At 28.7% G+C, this 19,616-nt stretch overlaps 2 protein-coding genes and 2 non-coding genes across 6 annotated transcripts; 3 read left to right on the top strand and 1 right to left on the bottom strand.

Annotated features, from left to right (window-relative positions):
• Positions 1–826: 826 nt before the first annotated feature.
• LOC130891581 (cysteine/serine-rich nuclear protein 1) lies at positions 827–15,983 on the top strand. 2 transcript variants are annotated; one of them, XM_057796410.1, is made up of 4 exons: positions 827–979; positions 11,721–12,899; positions 13,947–14,243; positions 15,358–15,983. In XM_057796410.1, exons 2-4 carry the CDS (start codon positions 11,770–11,772, stop codon positions 15,884–15,886), a joined length of 1,956 nt encoding a protein of 651 aa, XP_057652393.1. In that variant the 5' UTR covers positions 827–979; positions 11,721–11,769; the 3' UTR covers positions 15,887–15,983. The 2 variants fall into 2 exon arrangements, with proteins under 2 accessions (XP_057652393.1, XP_057652392.1); XM_057796409.1 differs by lacking the exon at positions 827–979 and adding an exon at positions 8,583–8,945.
• Positions 5,217–5,433, bottom strand: LOC130892111 (small nucleolar RNA U3). The gene has a single exon (XR_009058990.1). It is a non-coding gene; the product is annotated as a small nucleolar RNA U3 (small nucleolar RNA).
• On the top strand, positions 6,700–6,862 carry LOC130892119 (U1 spliceosomal RNA). The gene has a single exon (XR_009058998.1). It is a non-coding gene; the product is annotated as a U1 spliceosomal RNA (small nuclear RNA).
• Positions 15,984–16,801: 818 nt separating the features above from the next.
• LOC130891617 (dTTP/UTP pyrophosphatase) lies at positions 16,802–19,145 on the top strand. 2 transcript variants are annotated; one of them, XM_057796457.1, is made up of 5 exons: positions 16,828–16,905; positions 16,967–17,036; positions 17,093–17,331; positions 17,386–17,538; positions 17,690–19,145. In XM_057796457.1, exons 2-5 carry the CDS (start codon positions 16,980–16,982, stop codon positions 17,826–17,828), a joined length of 588 nt encoding a protein of 195 aa, XP_057652440.1. In that variant the 5' UTR covers positions 16,828–16,905; positions 16,967–16,979; the 3' UTR covers positions 17,829–19,145. The 2 variants fall into 2 exon arrangements, with proteins under 2 accessions (XP_057652438.1, XP_057652440.1); XM_057796455.1 differs by having other exon boundaries at positions 16,802–17,036.
• Positions 19,146–19,616: the final 471 nt, after the last annotated feature.

Raw genomic sequence — 19,616 nt, forward strand, 5'->3', positions numbered from 1 at the left:
GCCAGCGGGCTTGCTGACAAGGTTGCATTGAATAAGACAGTAGTGGCTAAGATTACGAAGGACGCAAATTATTTAAAAAACATTTTTGATAACAATAAAAGAAAATTGATAATAGTAATAATAAATTGATAAAAATTGTTGCTAAACAAATTTTATATAGAAAATACACTAATGACAATAAATAAATCGAAAAGTATGACTCGTTTGACAACCTAAAAATAGTTTTTTTATTATAATTTCGACACGACTTATCTTATTTACGTGAGATACTAACACCAGAAACGGTTAAAAACTGAATTTTCGTTTTTTGCATTTAACTTGAAAAAAAATAGAAATAAAAAAAATAAAAGAAACATAATCTGGTTGTTTTCGAATACTTCATAAAATAAAGCATATTTCGTGTCTCTATTAGAGAAAGTAAAAAAATTATATTAATTTCTATATAGTTTTATTTATAATATCACAGAAAATGATAGATTACTTAACATACTAATACAGTTAAAGGTTTTTTGAGTTATTTTTAATTCAAATTTCGTCCTCTAAAAATCCCGAGTCCCTATGAGCATATTATTGTTATTACAAAGAAAAAAAGGACGCGTATACTTAGCCACTGCCAATTACAATATGTTTTGTGAGTTCATAGAATAGGATATAGCCGCCTGTTTAGTCCTGCAGGACGAAACGAGCCCATCAAGTGGAAGCCAAGAAAGAGCGACCAGCAGGTATGCAGTGCTTGTGCGCGGAGGCGGATATAATTTTAACTAAGATCTGTAAATCGGTGGTATGCCGCTTCTATCGTCTGCCGCCTTCAGTCAGTCGTCTTTTTGCCGCCTACGAACCTTGGTTACCATCGACGCCAAGAATCGCAAAAAGATAATATTATTTATGAATTTTTACGTTGTGGTTTTTTCCAGTGAAACAAAATAAATTAATTTGTGATTATTTATTTTTTTTGATAAAAGAAGACATGTACAAAAAGGTTAGTGTATAATTTTTATGGATGTTTTAAGTAATTCTTAATGAATAAGGTTTTACAAAACTTTCGACAATAATTTGTCGTAACCTCGTATATCACGTATTTTATACAACCCCTGGCACAAATTCTCCAAAATTTTTTTTGAACTTCAAACATTATATAAATTAGGTATTATTATTGAAAAATTCCATATCTTAAAATTTATTTTCATGAACGTTGACAGTTATCCCAGTGGAGTACTCTTTTATATAAAAAATTTTAATTTGGAAAATTACTACTTGTAAAATGTATCATACGACATAACTAACCTCAAAAAAATACCATAAAGTATAAGGTTCAATAAAAAATACAATGAATTATATTAATTTTTTACAACAGACAGTTTAAACTTAAACGCATGATTTTGGAAATTACTTCGAACCAAATCCAATACAATGCAAATTAATGTTTATGGTTATTGGGTCAGCAATTGATGTATTCTTAATTACAACAGTGAAACTTCAATATGGCGTCGACAATGTCTTTCAACACCAGTCGATTTCTAATTAAACTAAGTGTCAACGTTAATTAAAATCTCACTTTTTATAATTTACTGCAGATATAAGTGTAATTAAACACATACATACATGTAATTTGTTGACGTAATTTTCCACAATATAACACACTTGAATATACAATTTTTAATATCCGTATTATCATTAAAAATAAAAAAACTGTCATAGATTAAAACAAAGAAATAAAAGTGAGGTTAGTAACCACTGCAAGTTATTAATTCTACTTGGCGTTCAATAACTAATATATTTTGAAACGATGTACTATACCTATTAGTTAGGCAATACACAATACCGCCGCGTGTAGTATTTTTCATATTAACCTATATATCTTATAAAGAATCTAAATTACGCGTGCAATTCTAAGAATAATCTGCAAACACGATCCATTTTATAATAAGATTTTGTACACAAACATTTTTTGTGCGTGTATAACGCATTCATAAATATTTCAATTTTCAGTTGAATTAATACTAGAGTGGATTTCGATAAGAAAAACGCGCGCAAGCGCATCGTTTGATTTAAACTCGTGAAAAGAACGCTGCTGATTATGGAGTAGTATTAACGTTGTAAATTCATACACGAATGGAAATATAGATGGCATCTTATATTCTATTCAGTAGTATTTATAGAAAACAGAATTAATATAACACCACTATTAATAAATATTAATAGGAAGTCTGACTTAAGATTAGTAAGATATTGAGTATTTAATAAAAATGATAAAATTAGATTTATGAGAGACATTAGTGGTTATATTCTTTAAAAATGATGAAACTAATACAGTTTGGCAACACAGCAACGGTAAAATAAGGTTACTGTATCTTAGATTGAATATAGCAACGCTACGTCCGTCAGTGTTCAGATACACACACTTGTAAATTAATTATTATTTGACAAATACTTTACGATGATTCTAGTCAAGAAAAGTAGTAAATAATGATTTTACAGTATGTAAATACAATCGATTTGTTAAAACTGTTGCTAAGCTGTTTTAATCAATACATAGCCTAATTTGACATGTAACTAGTCTTTCAATGTGGGTTTAGAAAAAAAACGATGATAGCGCTTAGAGTCGTTCCGCTCCTGTCACGGATAGATCAAAGAAAAGAGTAGAAGCTGATTAATAATTTTCAGTATTAATAAAATTGTAACAAAATATCAGTTCAATATTCCCGCGTTTCACGAAGATACCCGACTTTATACGAACGAAATTTTTATAGTAATGAATTTTAAATAATCAAAGGTTCCATGTTAACATCGATTTTAAAGTTTTATTATTTAAATTCCAGTTGAAACTATCAAACAAATTATATTTAATCATTATTTAGACTAATTAAATAGGTTTTAAATTCAAATGTCATAATTTCACAGGAATTCGATTATATCTTAATTATTTGACATGTTGCCAAATTTCATAAAATATAGTTTGTTGTAATTACGTTTTATTGACTAAAAATTCCAAATTAATAAAACAATCGGTCATACTGTCAATAATAATATGTCACTATAATAATCAAGCAGTTGATATTTATTATATTATCATATTTAGTGAATAATAATTATTGACAAAATTACTAAAACGGATTTAACATCAAAATTTTTCAATTTCAATATATTAAATACTGGTAAAATAAGTGAAATTTCATTATTTTTAACGATAATAATTATGATTCAGGTTTAAGTGACTTTTACGATTTCTGACAACACCGCCCATAAGTTATGGCGTCTGTGCATCGCCGTTGTTGTCGTAGCAACGCTTGTCGTCCCTGGCAACGGCTCCACACATTGATTTCACGTATAGACGAAATATATTGCATTGCAGTCATGGAGGGGCAAAAACAAATTGTAGAGGGGAGATATTCATTTCATCCCCCCACTATTTAACCAGACTTCTTTGTGCACTACTTTTATGAATCTGTTCCTTTTTGGTTTTGTTTTTTGTTTTGTTAACGCTTCGGAAACCGCGTACACAACGGATCGGCCGAGAGGATTTGAATTGTTTCTCTTTGATTTCTTCAAAAAAGTTTATTTCCATAAAGTTATAAGGGTGTATAAATAAATATGAAGGGAAGGGGACGTTTTTGGTCCTAACCATATAGTAATTAGTATTTTTTAGAATAATATTGTTATTTAGTAATTTGGTAATCTCGAATTGTTGCTTTTCTTAATTAAAAAAGCAAATTTTGAAAATTAACTCACAATTTTTCGAAAACAAGTTTCTAGTTTAACAGTTTTGACCTTGTATATTTTTTAAGTTACTTTTCCAGGCAGATAAATTTCGTATATTCACAAAATAAAACTGTCGATATTTGTGAAGAAGTAATGTCAAGATGACGTCATGAAACAAACACTACTTTTCATATCCGCCCTTGTATACAGCCGACTGTGTAATTAAACCATAACGGATATCTAGCATCACACCCCGTTTTATTATTAATGAAATTTGTGGGTTTAATAACATCCACGTATTGTGAGATTTGTTTATTTTTAAAACTCTATCATAATTATTCACAAAACCTAACCTCCCTTTGTAGATTTTTTACACCAATTCTGTGCTGATGATTCGATAGAATTCGTAGTGGGTTCGTTTTTATACCTGTTTTATTGATTATCTCTTAACCCCTTCAAAATGGAAATTTTGAATGTGTATCCCCTATCGAGGTGGAAATAATGAATGGTAAATGTAATAAGAGACAGTATTTTGTGATTATTTTGAATAATATTCAGGAAAGTTCATTCAGCTAAACGATTTGGAAAGTGTGCTTTTGTACACTTGGATAACAGGGAATGTTACTTCTTAAACTGGAAAATGAAAAATTGTTCATTATAACATGCTTGAACGTTCTCTCCATAATTATATTTTTGTTTTAGAAATGATTTTGTTGTATTAATAATTTGACTTAACTTTTATAACTTTTAGTATATACCTTGGTAGTAGTGATCAGTATCCCCACCTGTCACGCGGGAGACCGGGATTCGATTCTCCGCCGGGGAGGAAATTTTCCTATTTTCATCTGAATTTTTTTTAAATTATGTATTATATTATACATACAAGATAGTAGAGAAAAATCTCTTTAATTTTACACATAATTACGTGGTTCGGTAACTTCTTTGGTAACTTTGGTACATCTCAGAATCGCTTTGGAAAAATTTACACTGTGGAAATCTGCGAAGAAATTGGATCTTTCACTAATCCATTAATTAATTGAAACGAATACATTTCAAACAATTGCAAATAATCGATTATTCTTTACTTGTAAACTCGATTTTTATTCACATAATAATCAATTATTTTTAAAGCTTTGTAATAAAGTGACTCCCATCTTTTGATATAATTAGAGGTAGGAATTAATTACACACCAATTTATTAGTAACGAAAGAAGTATTTTGAATAATAAATTAATCCAAATTCTGTTCTATTTTTTCTAAAAAGCAGCCATACAATTTTTTGTTTTTGGTAATTAAAAATTTAACGTTTTCTTAAAAATTGTTGACTGTATCTCCATATTTTAATGTAAATCACATATTACAAATTTCGAAATTTGATTTTCGCCTAATTTTGTAACAATAATATTAATATTATTGATCTATTTGTCATGAAAAAGAATTATCCATTGAATAAAATTATAGTGAGGATTATTATAGTCTATTTTCATCTATATTATTTTTAATTTATTATAAATGCAGCCACTCAGACTGTTTCGGACCCATAGCTTGAATGCTCAACACTCAAGTGAACGATCATCGTTTAACAATGAAGCAAATATAAAATATATTGCAAAATGCCTGCCTCACGCTCAGAGTCCGAAACTATGTCTCGTCATCATGGTTGCGATAACTCTACATTTGAGTAGAGAGTATGCGAAGATCTACTACAGAAATGATCCTGTGAAGTATGATCTTAATCACATCGACAAAAAACTCAATATTTAAAATCATTTGAAGAAATTAGGAGTAGACGACGTAAGCCGCGACATCTACTTACGGGTAGATTAACTTAACTCTAGATTTATATTCTTACGTTTTGTACAAGTTTCTAGAATTATAAATATAAAATTCGTTATTATTACTCTTTCTAGAATATCACTTGATTAGATTTTATATTTTACTTCATGTTTATATAAAAATATTTCTTTTTACACAAGTAACATATTTCTCTGTAGTTAATACCGTTTTTACTCTATTTATGTTTGGAAATAGCATTTTTCGTAACAATTTTAATTCAACTACTTAAAAGTAACAAGTTATTTTAAAGTTGAGAAACAGATTATTATGATGACGTGATTCTCAAAATGATTTCTGTTTTTTTTTTGAAAAGTTCTAGTCTTTTCATATCGTTTTCATACATATTTGTGAATAAGATTATAGATTTATAACTGTAAGTCGAATATGATTCTTATCGTAATGCAGTTTATAATTCATAACCTTGAATTTATTAGCAATTTCGTCATATGTTGTCTTTGTTTATACAGATTTTATTTTAGTTTATTTAGAATTTCATTTTCGAGATTCTTTAGTAATCTAATGTTTATGTAGGTATATAAATAGGCAAAAAGTATTGCCAAAGATGAATTATAAATTTTAAAATTAAAATAGTATAACTATTTATAAAAAATAGCTAGAATTGATCATATACATGGCGCTTTTGGCTATAAATTCAAATAAAGGGATGTGTATCTGTCTTGTTTTTATGTATGTCTCTTACGGGGGAAATTCGAAAATAATTTTGCGTATGTTATGTTACGTACTTGAATTTAATTACACAATAACATACGTTGAATTTTCTTCCTTTGTTTTAATTATTTTTTTTACTCAGTCTTTCTGGTTTTTTTAACCCATTTTTTTCTATTCATTAATAGTTTGAATTTGATTTAAAAAATGAATTAATTCGAGGATTTTGTTTACTTATAATTCCAAGATTTGTTAGTGATTTATTTTTATTTATACGGGTTGATATTTTTTCATTATCATTCACAATAATAGAAAATTTACATAAAATCGTCATCGATAGAATGTCGAAATCTTTTCCTTGGCAGTGAAAATTTCTAACCTCAAAATGTATTTTTGACATTTACAAATAAAAAAATGTTGGTAATTTGAATACAATTTTAATAATAATTTATTATTATATTTGAAACGTTTTTATGTATATCAGGGAAAAGTTAAAGAAATCATACATGGCGTATGGGTAGATCGTGATCAACAATGCGATTATCTGGGTCGAGGCTTTTTCATTTAACTTTAGTTTTGGCTGACACATGTGATTGCTCCTAATGTGGACAGCTCTGACGTATAATTTTTTCAGTTCGGACAGCGTACGCGATGTTCCGGTGTACATCAAGATAACATAATTAATTATTCTTCCTCAAATATATAGTTTGATACGAAATTTCAATGTCTATTGAATTATTTCATAAAAATTTTGTTTTCTCGCTAAATACTTCTATTGTAACAAATTTTATTGACCGTATCTGGAACAGAGTACGTTATTGTTGATTAACGGCAGTTATCTCTCGACCAAGCGTTTTATCACTGATTTTGTAGGCTATAAAAAACATTCTTACTTTAACCTCACTCTATTCCTGCTCGCCTGATACAAACTATTGCTATTAAATATTTATATATATTATATATATATATATATAATATATAATATATATATATAATATATATATATATATATATATATATATATATATATATATATATATATATATATATTTATACATATATGTATATAGATATTTGATAAATTGTTTATAATATAAACAAATTGACATCGCTAACAACTTAATATAAATTTGTTTTCATATGAAAATTTATGAACACTCTATTAGCAATTTTATTTATTATTTAAAATGTGTACATATAAATAATCAAGTGTAATATTAAAATTTTATTTTTGCTTATAAATACGTAAAAATGGTTACCAAAGTACTCATTGTGAGTAAATTTATAGAATAATTTTACTCAAATTGTTGGTCGAAATCATATATTCCAAATATATTAAAAAGATTCGATCCAAAAAATCTAAACTTATAAAAAATTAGATTTTATATTTTTAAAAAATATATATATGAGACTTGGCAAAAATGGTATGATCTCACCCATAGAGATATTACAGATAGAGTAGACGTTCGGTCTAAAAGGAGTTATGCTGAAAAAAAAAACGAAAGAATGGTTTACATATTGCTGTCTTTGTTGGGCGAATTATAATCACGTATGTGGAGTATGTAACGAAAGAGAGAGATACAAATATATAAACGATTCTATTTATAATCACAACCCGTCTTTACCTTTATGCGTACCTACATATTTCTATTGTCTCACATAAAACATGTAGTATAGTTCCTAGATTGTCATATTTGTACTAATTTTATATTATATTGATTATTAATGCAGATTCTACTCTGTTTACTTTTTTGTACCACGTGTATCCTTATTTTTGGATTCCACATCTCGTCAAAAATCTGGTGAAATATAGCTTTAAAAGACTATATATATATATATATATATATATATATATATATATATATATATATATATATATATATATAACAGTTATTTATTTCGCAAAATATATTCTTAATTTAATCTAATCTAAATTTACTAGCTCATCTCTACCTGACGTAGCGTACCCTACCATCTCTAAATTTATACACAACAAAATTCCACTTCGAGCAAGCCGTTCAGTGAACGAACGTCATCATCCAACGTTGCCGGTTGTAAAAAGTTAATTCTCTATTTCAAAAACTTATTTTCTATACAAACTAAACTGAACCAAATGAACATTTTTTTTTTGAAATAAAAAATTATGCGCTTTTTATATTTATATTTAATAATTCGAGATTATAATGAGTAATAATATAATATTAAGAATTTTTAAGAAAGTTTTTTGTCTATATTTTGAATATTTAAAATATTGAAATATAGTGAGTGTAGTATATTTGAAGCATGAAAGGAAAAATTTTTCAATATCTTATCGTAGTTTATTAGATTCGAATTCAACATCGGCAACGTGCTTACCAACTGAATACTACATCGAGTAAGGACGCTTGCGCGACCAAGAGGTTTCTCAACGTACTCTGGATGTTTAGTCCACAAGTTAAAAGTGCCGCTTTCAGTATTCAGACATTTGGTACAATGAACTTATTTATTTTAAATACCGTCAAATGTACCAAAAAAGGTAAAATAATAACATATCAATACGGAGTTGTAAAATAAACATCGGCATAGTAACAACAAAACAGCTTTTAAATTGTTTGTGACGTATCTAAATTGTGCTTCTATAAATATAAGTTGTACAAAGTGACTCAAAAACAACTTGTATACAACTTATTTATATTGTTTTTTGTTGTGGAACAGTGTGTTGTACGAGAGACTTGACAGTGGTGGGACGTGAACGGTTTTTTAAGGTGAATATCTAGATATTTTTTTATTTGAACGTAAAAGTAGTACTGAAAATATCGGTAGAAAGTAGGATAAAACATTCACTTTGAGTGGTGAAAATCGACTTTTTTCTTTTATTTAGAACGCTCACATTAATTTTATTTAATAAAATTCGATTATAAATTGCTCCAATTGCGGAAATAATCTACAGTATGTCTTTAAAATATTCTAAAGTAGATTAGATAGTGGATATTTCTAGTTGGTTATAGGACTTATATATGAATGTGTTTGAATTAAATCATTAATATATTTGAAAAAAATTATTTTGTACATTATTTAATGACGAAAAACTTAGAGTTTTGTACAAAATAAATTGTTGATTAATAATTTTGTACAAAAGTTATTCTTCATCTAATAAGATAAAAAATACAGCAAATCAATTCATAACGTTAATTTTCTCCATAAACGAGAGTAAGGTAAATTAAATATTCAAATGTTGTTAAATAAAAATCTAGAAAACACTCTGTACTAATAAGTTCACAACATGCGCTCATTTAGACAGAACTAAAATTTATATGCGCATAACTTCAGATTCGACAATTAAAATGTTTTAGGTTATGTTTTAATGAGATGTTCTAAATTTTCATATTCTTATGATTTTGAATACTGAATATAATTATTCCCTGCTTAGAAGCCCATTTTATACATTATTCAAATTCATTTCTTAAATTTTGACCAAATATATCTGCTAATATATAATTTAATGACTTTCGATCTAGGTTAGTATACATCCCAAGGTCATAATAGGTTTTGTTTCGTATTTTACTACACACTAAAGTTATCTTCAATTAGTTTGTAAAATTCATACCAACCAACTGCAATTTCAATATTAAAAATTTATAATTTGAAGAAAAAATTCGTATACATAATGGAAAATTTTTAAGGTCTTTTCAATATATAAAATAATGTGGACATATTTACTCACAGTACGTAATAAGTGAATGGAGTCAATAAAAACTTTATAATAATTCGGTTTTTCGTTCAAGGTTAAGCGTTTTATGTCGTCATTGCCAAAAAGTTTCACATACACTCGTAAACAAAAATAGGATCGTAGGTGTGATTTTGATCTCGATCTAAGCGAATAATTTATAATAAGAACCTATTGTTTGAATGTATCTAATTATTCTACGTCCATCTCTATATATCAACGTGGTTAGGTTTGTTTAATAAAAATAATATTATTTAGGAAAAATTTTGTTCATTAAGTTGACTAATTTTTCTACGTATTGGTGGTATATAATCATATTTTGAAGTAAACGTTAGCTCTATACATATAAATATGTTTAAATGAGTTATTAGTTTTAATTTTCATATTTACTAAAACTTTCGATAATTTCTTAACTGAACCTTGTATCTATTCTATTGCCTCGTATTTTAGTGATCACAACTATTCACCTCGTATAACAAAATACCAAAAAACTATATTATAAATGCTTATGAATAATATAATATTTGTAAAAGATAACTCCACTGTCTATGAAAACATTCAATTTACTCTCGTATATTTCATGAGTTTATTTTGAGGCTCAATTAACCTGTACTATTTAGAAAACGAAAGAACGTCACGTTTTCGACGTCACATCTATGTTTGAGTCATCTGGAAAACTTGATAAGACCCATTGGAATAATTATGTCATTGTTATTAAAATAAAATTGTAAACGTTGTTCAATATGAAATTACTCGTCAAAAGTAAAATATTTTTTCAAACGTTAGGAAACGGAAATACTAATAATACCATGGAACACAAAAATGATTAATAACATCTTGAAAATGGTAAAAGATTTTATATAGACGTAGGATTTACATTGTGTGTCATATCTCTCGTTTTTATTGAATTATACAAATTTACTATTTCAAATTGATTTTTATTATGTATTGTCAAGAACACTTCAATTTATAATTTCTTTGATAGACGTTTTCGAACGCTACAATATTGGAAACATACTGTATATACTAAAAAATCCTAACGAGAACAAATTTCATAGTAAATTTTATGGTGGGTAGATATGTCGTAACCATCTTTTGTTTTAAAATTTAGTTTTACTCACCAAGATGGCTTCTGTTCAACCTATCTTTGTAGAGACTAACAACTGATGGCATTTCGAAACATATTTAAATTTTTGATTATTTTCATTAAAAACCTTCTCTACATCGAATTGTATTGAAAACGCTTTAATTCCTAACCTTATTAATAACAAAAATATTATGATTGTATCAGAATTACCGTTATAAAAAGGAGGGTTGACTGACATACTTATTTTTAACTTAAAAAAAATATTTAGAATTAAACATAGTTTGTAAGGTTTACATTTTGAGCATGGTTAAGACTTTTTTAATAGTTTTTTATGTAAATAAAATGCATTTATAACAAAATTTATTGTTTATAATGTGTTTTAATGATTATTAACATAAATATATTCCAAATTTGTTGGAAAATCAGCTGATTTACTTTAATTGATACAGATTTTTAAAGATTTTCAGTTAAATTATTAGCGCAACTTTGAGATACAAAGTATAATTAATAATAGTGAGGTAACGATAGTTTATTAAAAATTGCGAAATATCTAATTTTAACTAATGCGCTGTAAATAGGTCCCGGTGATTTGTCTTTTTTTTTCAGTATAGTACAAGGTCATAGTATCAGCTTTTATTATGAATACACTTTCTATATTTTACGCCAGCTAGTGTACACATCCCGTACAGATTGTCACAAAATAAGTATTATTAAAATCAATTTCAGAAAACTATGGAGTTGAAGGACCTTCACAAAAAAATTTCGAAAGTATCAAATGGGATCTAATAGTTCGACGACCATGGCTTCATCATTATCACCAATTTCATCAGACATGTCGTACCAAATCGGTACGAACGAATCATCGAAATCAACCATCGACCAACTACTCATCGCAACCGACCAAAATTTAGAAGGCATCGAACAGCCTTCGAGTACAAATATTGAAGAGCCGAAATCAAACAATAATCAAGAAATAGATTATAAAAATGATGACGAGGAAGATTCTGCGACGGAAAGTCTCCCACCAACAGAAGAACCGCATGACAGATCGGACGGATCAGATTCCGGACTCGGTTCGGAGCTGAACGAAGAACGGCCCTTAGAAACGACCGCGAATATAGAAAATTTCCACGAAACTTCATTTTTGTGCAATGCGCAGTTCGAGGAATTCGCTAGACAAGTGACTTCATCGGGCGTGAGCGTTTTAAGCGAACCGCAATCACAAAAGAAAGAAATAAAAAGCAATCTCAAACGTAAATTATGCACCGAAGAACAAATCGAAGAACCGGAAGCGAAAAAAAGAAAAGGCATCACCTTCGACAGCGTCACTGTCTTTTATTTCCCCCGCGCTCAAGGTTTCACTTGCGTACCTTCCCAAGGCGGATCCACTTTAGGCATGGGCGCTTCCCATACCTACGTCAAGAAATTCTCCATAGCAGAACACGCGGTAGAACAAAGAAGAATCCACAGACAGCTCCTCCAGCAGCTCAGAGCGGAACGGAACCTTTCCGCCGGTGCGGCCACCTCTAGCGAGGAATCCGACAGCGAAGACGAAGCGAGCGAAACCTCCGACACCGAAATGGATCCGGATAATTATTATTTCCTTCAACCAGTGCCTACTAGACAGAGGAGAGCCTTGTTGAGAGCCGCTGGTGTGCGCAAAATTGATTCCGTGGAAAAAGACGAATGTAAAAATATTAGAACGTCTCGGGAATTTTGCGGATGCGGATGTAAAGGTTTCTGCGATCCGGATACTTGTTCTTGCAGCCAAGCGGGGATTAAATGTCAAGTTGACAGACTTAATTTTCCTTGTGGGTGTTCCAGAGATAATTGTGGCAATTCCAGCGGCAGGATTGAATTTAATCCGGTAAGAGTGAGGACGCATTTCATTCATACGCTTATGAGGTGAGTAGTCTACTATTAACATTGTTTATTTTATCATATTTGAAGGAAATTATTTTTTTTTTCACTTAATTGTCGTTATTCGTTGTCTCTCATCTCTATGCTTTTAACTGCGATAGACATAAAATTCCTGTTTTCATATTAGAATCAGATACAAACAAAGTTACAGTAAAGCTAGAATGAAATACAAAAAAAGTTATGCTATCTAGACTATGGATACATTAAAAGTATCAACCTCCAAGCCTATCATAACGCGTTTGGCGGAGCCTAATTGGCACCAAGTTTAAATTGTTACCGGCCTAATTTGAATTGAATTTTTATATTTATTAACACACAACTTAATTTTGGATGTTGTAGAACTGTAAAAAGATTTCAATTATATTTCTTCAGTACAGATTGCGAACTTTTTGACGTAGAAAATATTCTACAAAAATTTCGGAAACTTTATCTATGACCAATTATATATCAATTTATTTTTTTATTTTGATAGCAATTTCTTTGTGAACTTAGTGACTTAACCTAACTTAAACATGAAATATAAAACAAATTTATTTGTTCAGTTTGTCCAAATCTAACAAAATATGTATAAAAGGACATTAAGAAAGTTTTCGAAATTTTTGGCGATCATTTTCTTCATATAAAAAATCACTGCACTGTAGAAATAAGACTGAAATAGAATTTTTCTTTATACAGTTTAATAATATCCAAAAACATGTTAATAAATACACGATTTAAATTAGGCGGGTAACAATTTAATCTTGGCGCCAATTAGGCCCCGCCCAACTAGTTATGATAGGCTAGTGGTTAATATTTTTTATGGATCCTCTTTTTAAGAGGGGTCATATATAATAATTAAAGGAAAAATGCGGGAGAATCAGTTGCCTAGAAGATCTGAGAATTTATTCTTAAAGATAACTTTATATCGTTAACGTCTATCTGTGATATAAAATTTTTCATCTAATCTACGTGGACTGTTTCATTCTGAATAATACCCTAGACAAGACAAATTAAGTTAGAACTCTACGTATTTGTGTGTTATTTTGATTAAAGGTTAGAATTAGAAAAGGAAAAAGAAGGTAAAACTGAAAATAAAATGGTTCGGGTTCAACAAAATTGGATGGATAACGAAAGATTATCCACGCCTGCACAAGACCAAACTTCTTCTAAAAACCCCGTTAGCAAATATAACAGTAGTTTATTAAGGGATGTTACTTTATCTGCAAACGTGGAAGCTGAAAATTGTGTCCATACAGGGAGATTCACGAATTTACACTACGGAGCACCGGGGGAAGGACCCGGGAATCATCTACCAGATCGAGGTGATTCTTTGGACCTTTATACTTTCAGGTAATTTGATGAAAAATTATGTTTTTAAAATATTTTCAAACTTAAAAAATTTAAGTTTTCCTCAATTTTGTTAAATTAGTATTTTTTTAAACCTTGTATATTATCATTGGTTTATTTCTAGGCGATTTATAACTTTTTCAAAAAAAATTATCAAAAATGTATCAGGACCGGATTATATTACGGATTCAGTGAAAAAAAAATTATAACAAAAATGGCATCAAAAAACACGTGGAAATTTTAAGAATTCTAGATCTATTATTACACAAGATGACGTATTATGCAATTGAGTAGTTCTTTTTATACGATATTCGAAGTCTTTGATTAATTTTGAACATTTTTCATTTTTAGTCTATATCTTCAAATAAGATGTGGGGGAGAGTAGAAATCATGTTACGAAAAAATGCCTGTAAGTCCGGTTCTGTACAGTCGATTTTTAGAAAATGATGTTGTTAGAAAGATCTTTTATCAAGAAACACAAAATGTATTAATTCCAAGCAATTTAATTAGCAATATGAATGCTAGAGGGCGTCGTTTCGTCTATTTTCGTTTTTCTGATTTTTCTTGACAAATTTCAATATAAGCATAAAATATTGAGGATGACTTTTGAAAGTAAACTAAATTAACTTCAAAGTAGCGAAAACCGCTTGTCGATATCTTTTTTTTGTTCCGAGATATCTTGAAATATGTGTAAACGGCAAGAATTTTTGAAAAAAGAAATAAAAAAAAACTTGAAATGCTCTTATTTATTTTAATGTTACTTTAGATTATTTTTGAAGACATACTTGATATTTTATGATTATATTTGAGTTTGTGAAGAAAAATCACGATATTTAAAATATATGGAACAACGCCCTCAAGAATTAAGATTGCAAATTAAATTCGTAGAATTTACATACTTTGTATTATTGGACAGAAGCTGTTTCAAACAACATCAAGTTTATAAAAATCGGATAAGCAGAACCAAACTGCGCAGAATTTGTTAAAGATTTCGATTTTTGTATGAAAAGTGCCACTTAATTGGATAAATTTTCAAAAAATTGTGAAAATAATTCCCCGTGATTATCGGAGAAATATTTTCACTGTCTCAATTCTCGAAATATTATTTTTATTACAGAGAAAATTGTTACGGCGAAGAATCCAACCAAGAAGATCGAAAACACTCTTTTCATAATCAATCTTTCCATTTTTCTAACGTCGGTTTCGGCAACTACGTCCCTGGCCATCAGAATCAATACCCCCAACCATATCAACAGAGCTTTAGCGATTTCCCGCCGATATTCAGCGCCCCCTACTCAGGTATGTACGTGCCGGAATTCAACCAGAAACCCGTAGATGTCGCCTTTCAACAAAATTACGAAAATTTCAAAGCCGATAATTTTCCGGAAAGCAAAGAAAATCAATACACCAATTTGAATGCGGTCAGCGAGGGAAATACCAAAATTGAGTCTTTTTCCTATTTGTTGAACGGGAAATATAATAATTATCCGAGCTACGAGGGGGAGTTCAATGGTAATTTGAATTTGGAAAGTCCCATAGTGGAGAAAAACGGTGAAAATTCGTCCAACGGCAGCGCTACCGAGGAATGCGATGAAAATTTCGGGGAAATTATTAAAAAATCTATGGTAGAAACTGTTTCAGCATAATATTAATGGTTAAAATACTATAAATACATTATTATTAATTATTTTATTCCATATTAAATATTATTACTATTGAATTGTAAATGATTTATATATAAAATGTAGAAAATTATTAGAGAAAAAGTGTTTTAATAAATGTTGTGAAAAAAATTTGGTTTTTTATTTATCTCAATAAAAAAAATTCGGTATAAAATTCTTTGTTTCCGATAAAAAATAAAAACAGTGGCAACACCGCGAAACTACATCAGTGATGAATGCTTTGGGTAAATGATTGTATGTTTCCATTAAAAAAAAAGAAAAAGCATTCAAATTAGAAATTCAAATTACTTCGAGGAAAAAAATAATTTCATGTATATTCTTTTTCACATATTTGTTACACTACAGAAGAAAAATCCCTGCCAAAAAAATGCTTGTTAATACTATTTTAATAAATTTGATAACACTCTATGAGGGACTAAAAGACAGTTGTCAGTTTGAAAAAAGAAGAAGAATCATAGATGCCCGGGATAAATAGAAATAATGTAAATAATTCATTCAACGAAATTACCTAAATGTAATATATTTTGTTTGTTGTAAATAAAAGTCAATTATTTATTATTCAAATCCAAAAAGAGTATTTTGAAACATAGTACGTACATGGTATCAAAACAACGGAAGAGGTAATAAACGCATAGAATATTTTCCGCTATAGAATTTATTTTTATATAACCAAATAATACAAGTAAGAAACAAACAAGTGAAAAATAATATATTATGTCAATAAAAATTTATAAAATGTTACAAATATTAAACACAACAAATTAAATTACTAATTGTAGCGACATCTAGTAATGAAAAGTAAAAACACGTCACCAATACCTAATGCGATATAAAGTTTTCTAGCTACAATTCCTAAAGTAATATTAAGATAGCAGCACAACTTTCAACCTCTTTGACCTTGTTCTATTCGTTCATTCGATTAGATAAATACGGTTATAGTGATTTTCAACATATTAATTCTTGTTATGATAAAATTAAAATCGGTGAGTTTATTGTAAATTATCGTTTATGAATTAGTGACAATATGTTGGAACCTTTTTTAAGTCAATTAAACGAAATGAGAATCATTTTAGCTAGCAGTTCCAAGCAACGTGTTTCGTTATTAAGTAGTACGGTAAGAGATGGCGTTGGAAACACTAATTTCAATTTATTTAATAATGATAATTACAGAAATTAAAATACGAAATAATACCATCGAGTTACGAGGAAAATTTAGATCCGAAAAAATATACTTTTTCGGAATTCGTAGAAAAAACAGCGATAGGAAAATTATCAGACGTATTAGAAAAAATAAAAAATGATAAGATCAAACCGGATGTTATTATAGGTGTAGATACGATGGTTGCCTATAACGGAAGAATGTACGGGAAACCAAAATCTAGAGAAGATGCTATTAAAACTATAACTGAGTAAGTATGAAATTTTTAATTTATTTTTATTATTTTTCTTTTATATTTTTTTAGTTTAACGCAATCTGGTATACCAAATTCGGTGTATACAGGCGTAGCGATATGGTACAAAAATAAAATTCATAAATTCACAGAAGTCACTACTGTTTATATGCATAAGTTAGATCATCAGGAAATTTTATCTTACGTGGATACTGGAGAACCAATGTAATTAAAAATATTGAATTACATTTAGTTTATAATTATATCAGTCTTATATAATTATATCAAATAAACACGAATTTGACTAAAATTTTGACGAATTAAATTTCTTACGAAAATCACAATTTTTTTACGATTAAAGATTTTTGTTTTCAAGGGGAAAAGCTGGTGGTTATGGAATCCAAGGAATCGCAAGCACTTTTGTATCAAGAATAGAAGGTGACTGTAACAACGTCATCGGGCTACCTCTTTGTAGATTAACAATTGAATTGAAAAATATTTTGAAAAATGAATAATTTCCAATCGATAATTTTGTATGTCTTACACCTTCATTTACATACTTTGTATTAATGGACAAAAGTTCTTTCAAATAGCATCAAATTTATAAAAATCGGATAAGCAGAACCAGACTTACAAGCATTGTTTCATAACATGATTCCCACTCTCCCCCACATCTTATTTGAAGAGATAGACTAAACTTTTGAAAAAAAAACGCGTAGAATTTGTTGACAATTTAGATTATTGTATAAAAAGTGCTACTTAATTCGGTGAATTTTGAAGAAATTTCAATTTGGACCCATAATTGTGAAAATAATTTATTGGAGAAATATTTTCACTGTGTGGATTCCCGAAATATTATTTTTATTACAGAGAAAATTGTTACGGCGAAGTATCTAGCCAAGAAGAACGAAAACAGTCTTTTCATAATCAATATTTCCATTTTTCTAACGTTGGTTTCAGCAACTACGTCCCTGGCCATCAGAATCAATACTCCCAATATTATCAATAGAGCTTTAGCGATTTCCCGCCGATATACACCTTTCATTACCAGATATTCCCATCCATATGATTTCAAATGCAATGGAAAACGAATTTATTTTCCGAGTCACATAATTACAGTTTGTTTACGTTCAATTTAATAAATTATTTCTCATTACTTTCGAATTTGTGTTCTTAATTAATCGATTTTATCTTTATCTATTCAATGTGGTTTGTTCACAACATTCTAATAGAATGAAACTGAAATTAATACTTTATAATAAAAGTCTTACGCTTTTACATTTGTTGTATTTTATACAACATAAAAAACAATTTTTTTAATCCAATCATATCAAAAATTATGAAAAATGTCTATAAACAATTGTGAATCTAAATAAAGTTGCAACAACCCGTTATACAGATACATATAAATGTTGCCTAAGCTACAGTAATTTTATATATTTTATAAGAAATTTCAATTTAATTCAAATTACGTCACAAAGATAGTAGATTAGTTACATTGCGTCTTTTCTAAATATAGTAACAGATAAAAAATATAAATATGTTTGTAGGCATTGTTATGCAAAGCAAAAAATCATATTTCGAAATTGTCTGTAGTCATCAACTGCAAACGATCTCCCCTTTTATCGTTGTGATACATGATATTTTATGACAGAAGATATGTTACGTAAGGAATTTGATGACATATTGCTTGCACATTTTGAAAAGTCGTTTACAAATTTGTTTTCTAATTGTATCACACACGTAAATAATGATGATGTTAAAAGTAATTTTATATAATAGAACATTTTTTTTAATTGAAATTTTTGTTGCATAAAATCTTTACACTTGAACTCGTTTTTTCTTTTTTTATATAAACCTATTCACTTCATGCGTTAAGATCTGAGGTTATTATTGAAATATATATAGTAAACGGTTTGCCAACAATTTTTTACTAACTTCACATGTAATAATTATATTGATGGAAAATAGTATATTATATTTTTAGGATTAAAAGTGCATATTTTTTTACGAGCAATATTTGCAGTTGCGAGGCGGAGCGCAGAGCAGCCGAGGCAAATAGGCAATTTTAGTCCGTATGATATATATTTTTCTCCAACCAAGTCAAAATTAAGATAAAGTTAGATTTATTCAAAAATCGTTAATAATTTGGTAATAAATTTGAACACCTATTAATTATAACAGAGATAGCAAGTTGGTAGTCATGGATATCTGGTATTGTTGGTAAATATCGATTGTCAAGTAGACGTCAGTAGACTAGACGTACTAATAATATAATTTTTGTAGTAGTTTTAATGCTGCTT

The sequence above is a fragment of the Diorhabda carinulata genome, chromosome 3 (genome assembly GCF_026250575.1).
Source record: "Diorhabda carinulata isolate Delta chromosome 3, icDioCari1.1, whole genome shotgun sequence".
NCBI classification, from domain to species: domain Eukaryota; kingdom Metazoa; phylum Arthropoda; class Insecta; order Coleoptera; family Chrysomelidae; genus Diorhabda; species Diorhabda carinulata.

Coding starts and splice junctions, on each gene's coding strand:
- LOC130891581 (XM_057796410.1), top strand. CDS start 11,770: ATGGGATCTAATAGTTCGACGACCATGGCTTCATCATTATCACCAATT. Junction 12,900..13,946: donor TTCATTCATACGCTTATGAG/GTGAGTAGTCTA, acceptor TTTTGATTAAAG/GTTAGAATTAGAAAAGGAAA. Junction 14,244..15,357: donor TTGGACCTTTATACTTTCAG/GTAATTTGATGA, acceptor TTTTTATTACAG/AGAAAATTGTTACGGCGAAG.
- LOC130891617 (XM_057796455.1), top strand. CDS start 16,947: ATGTTGGAACCTTTTTTAAGTCAATTAAACGAAATGAGAATCATTTTA. Junction 17,332..17,385: donor GCTATTAAAACTATAACTGA/GTAAGTATGAAA, acceptor ATATTTTTTTAG/TTTAACGCAATCTGGTATAC. Junction 17,539..17,689: donor GTGGATACTGGAGAACCAAT/GTAATTAAAAAT, acceptor TTTGTTTTCAAG/GGGAAAAGCTGGTGGTTATG.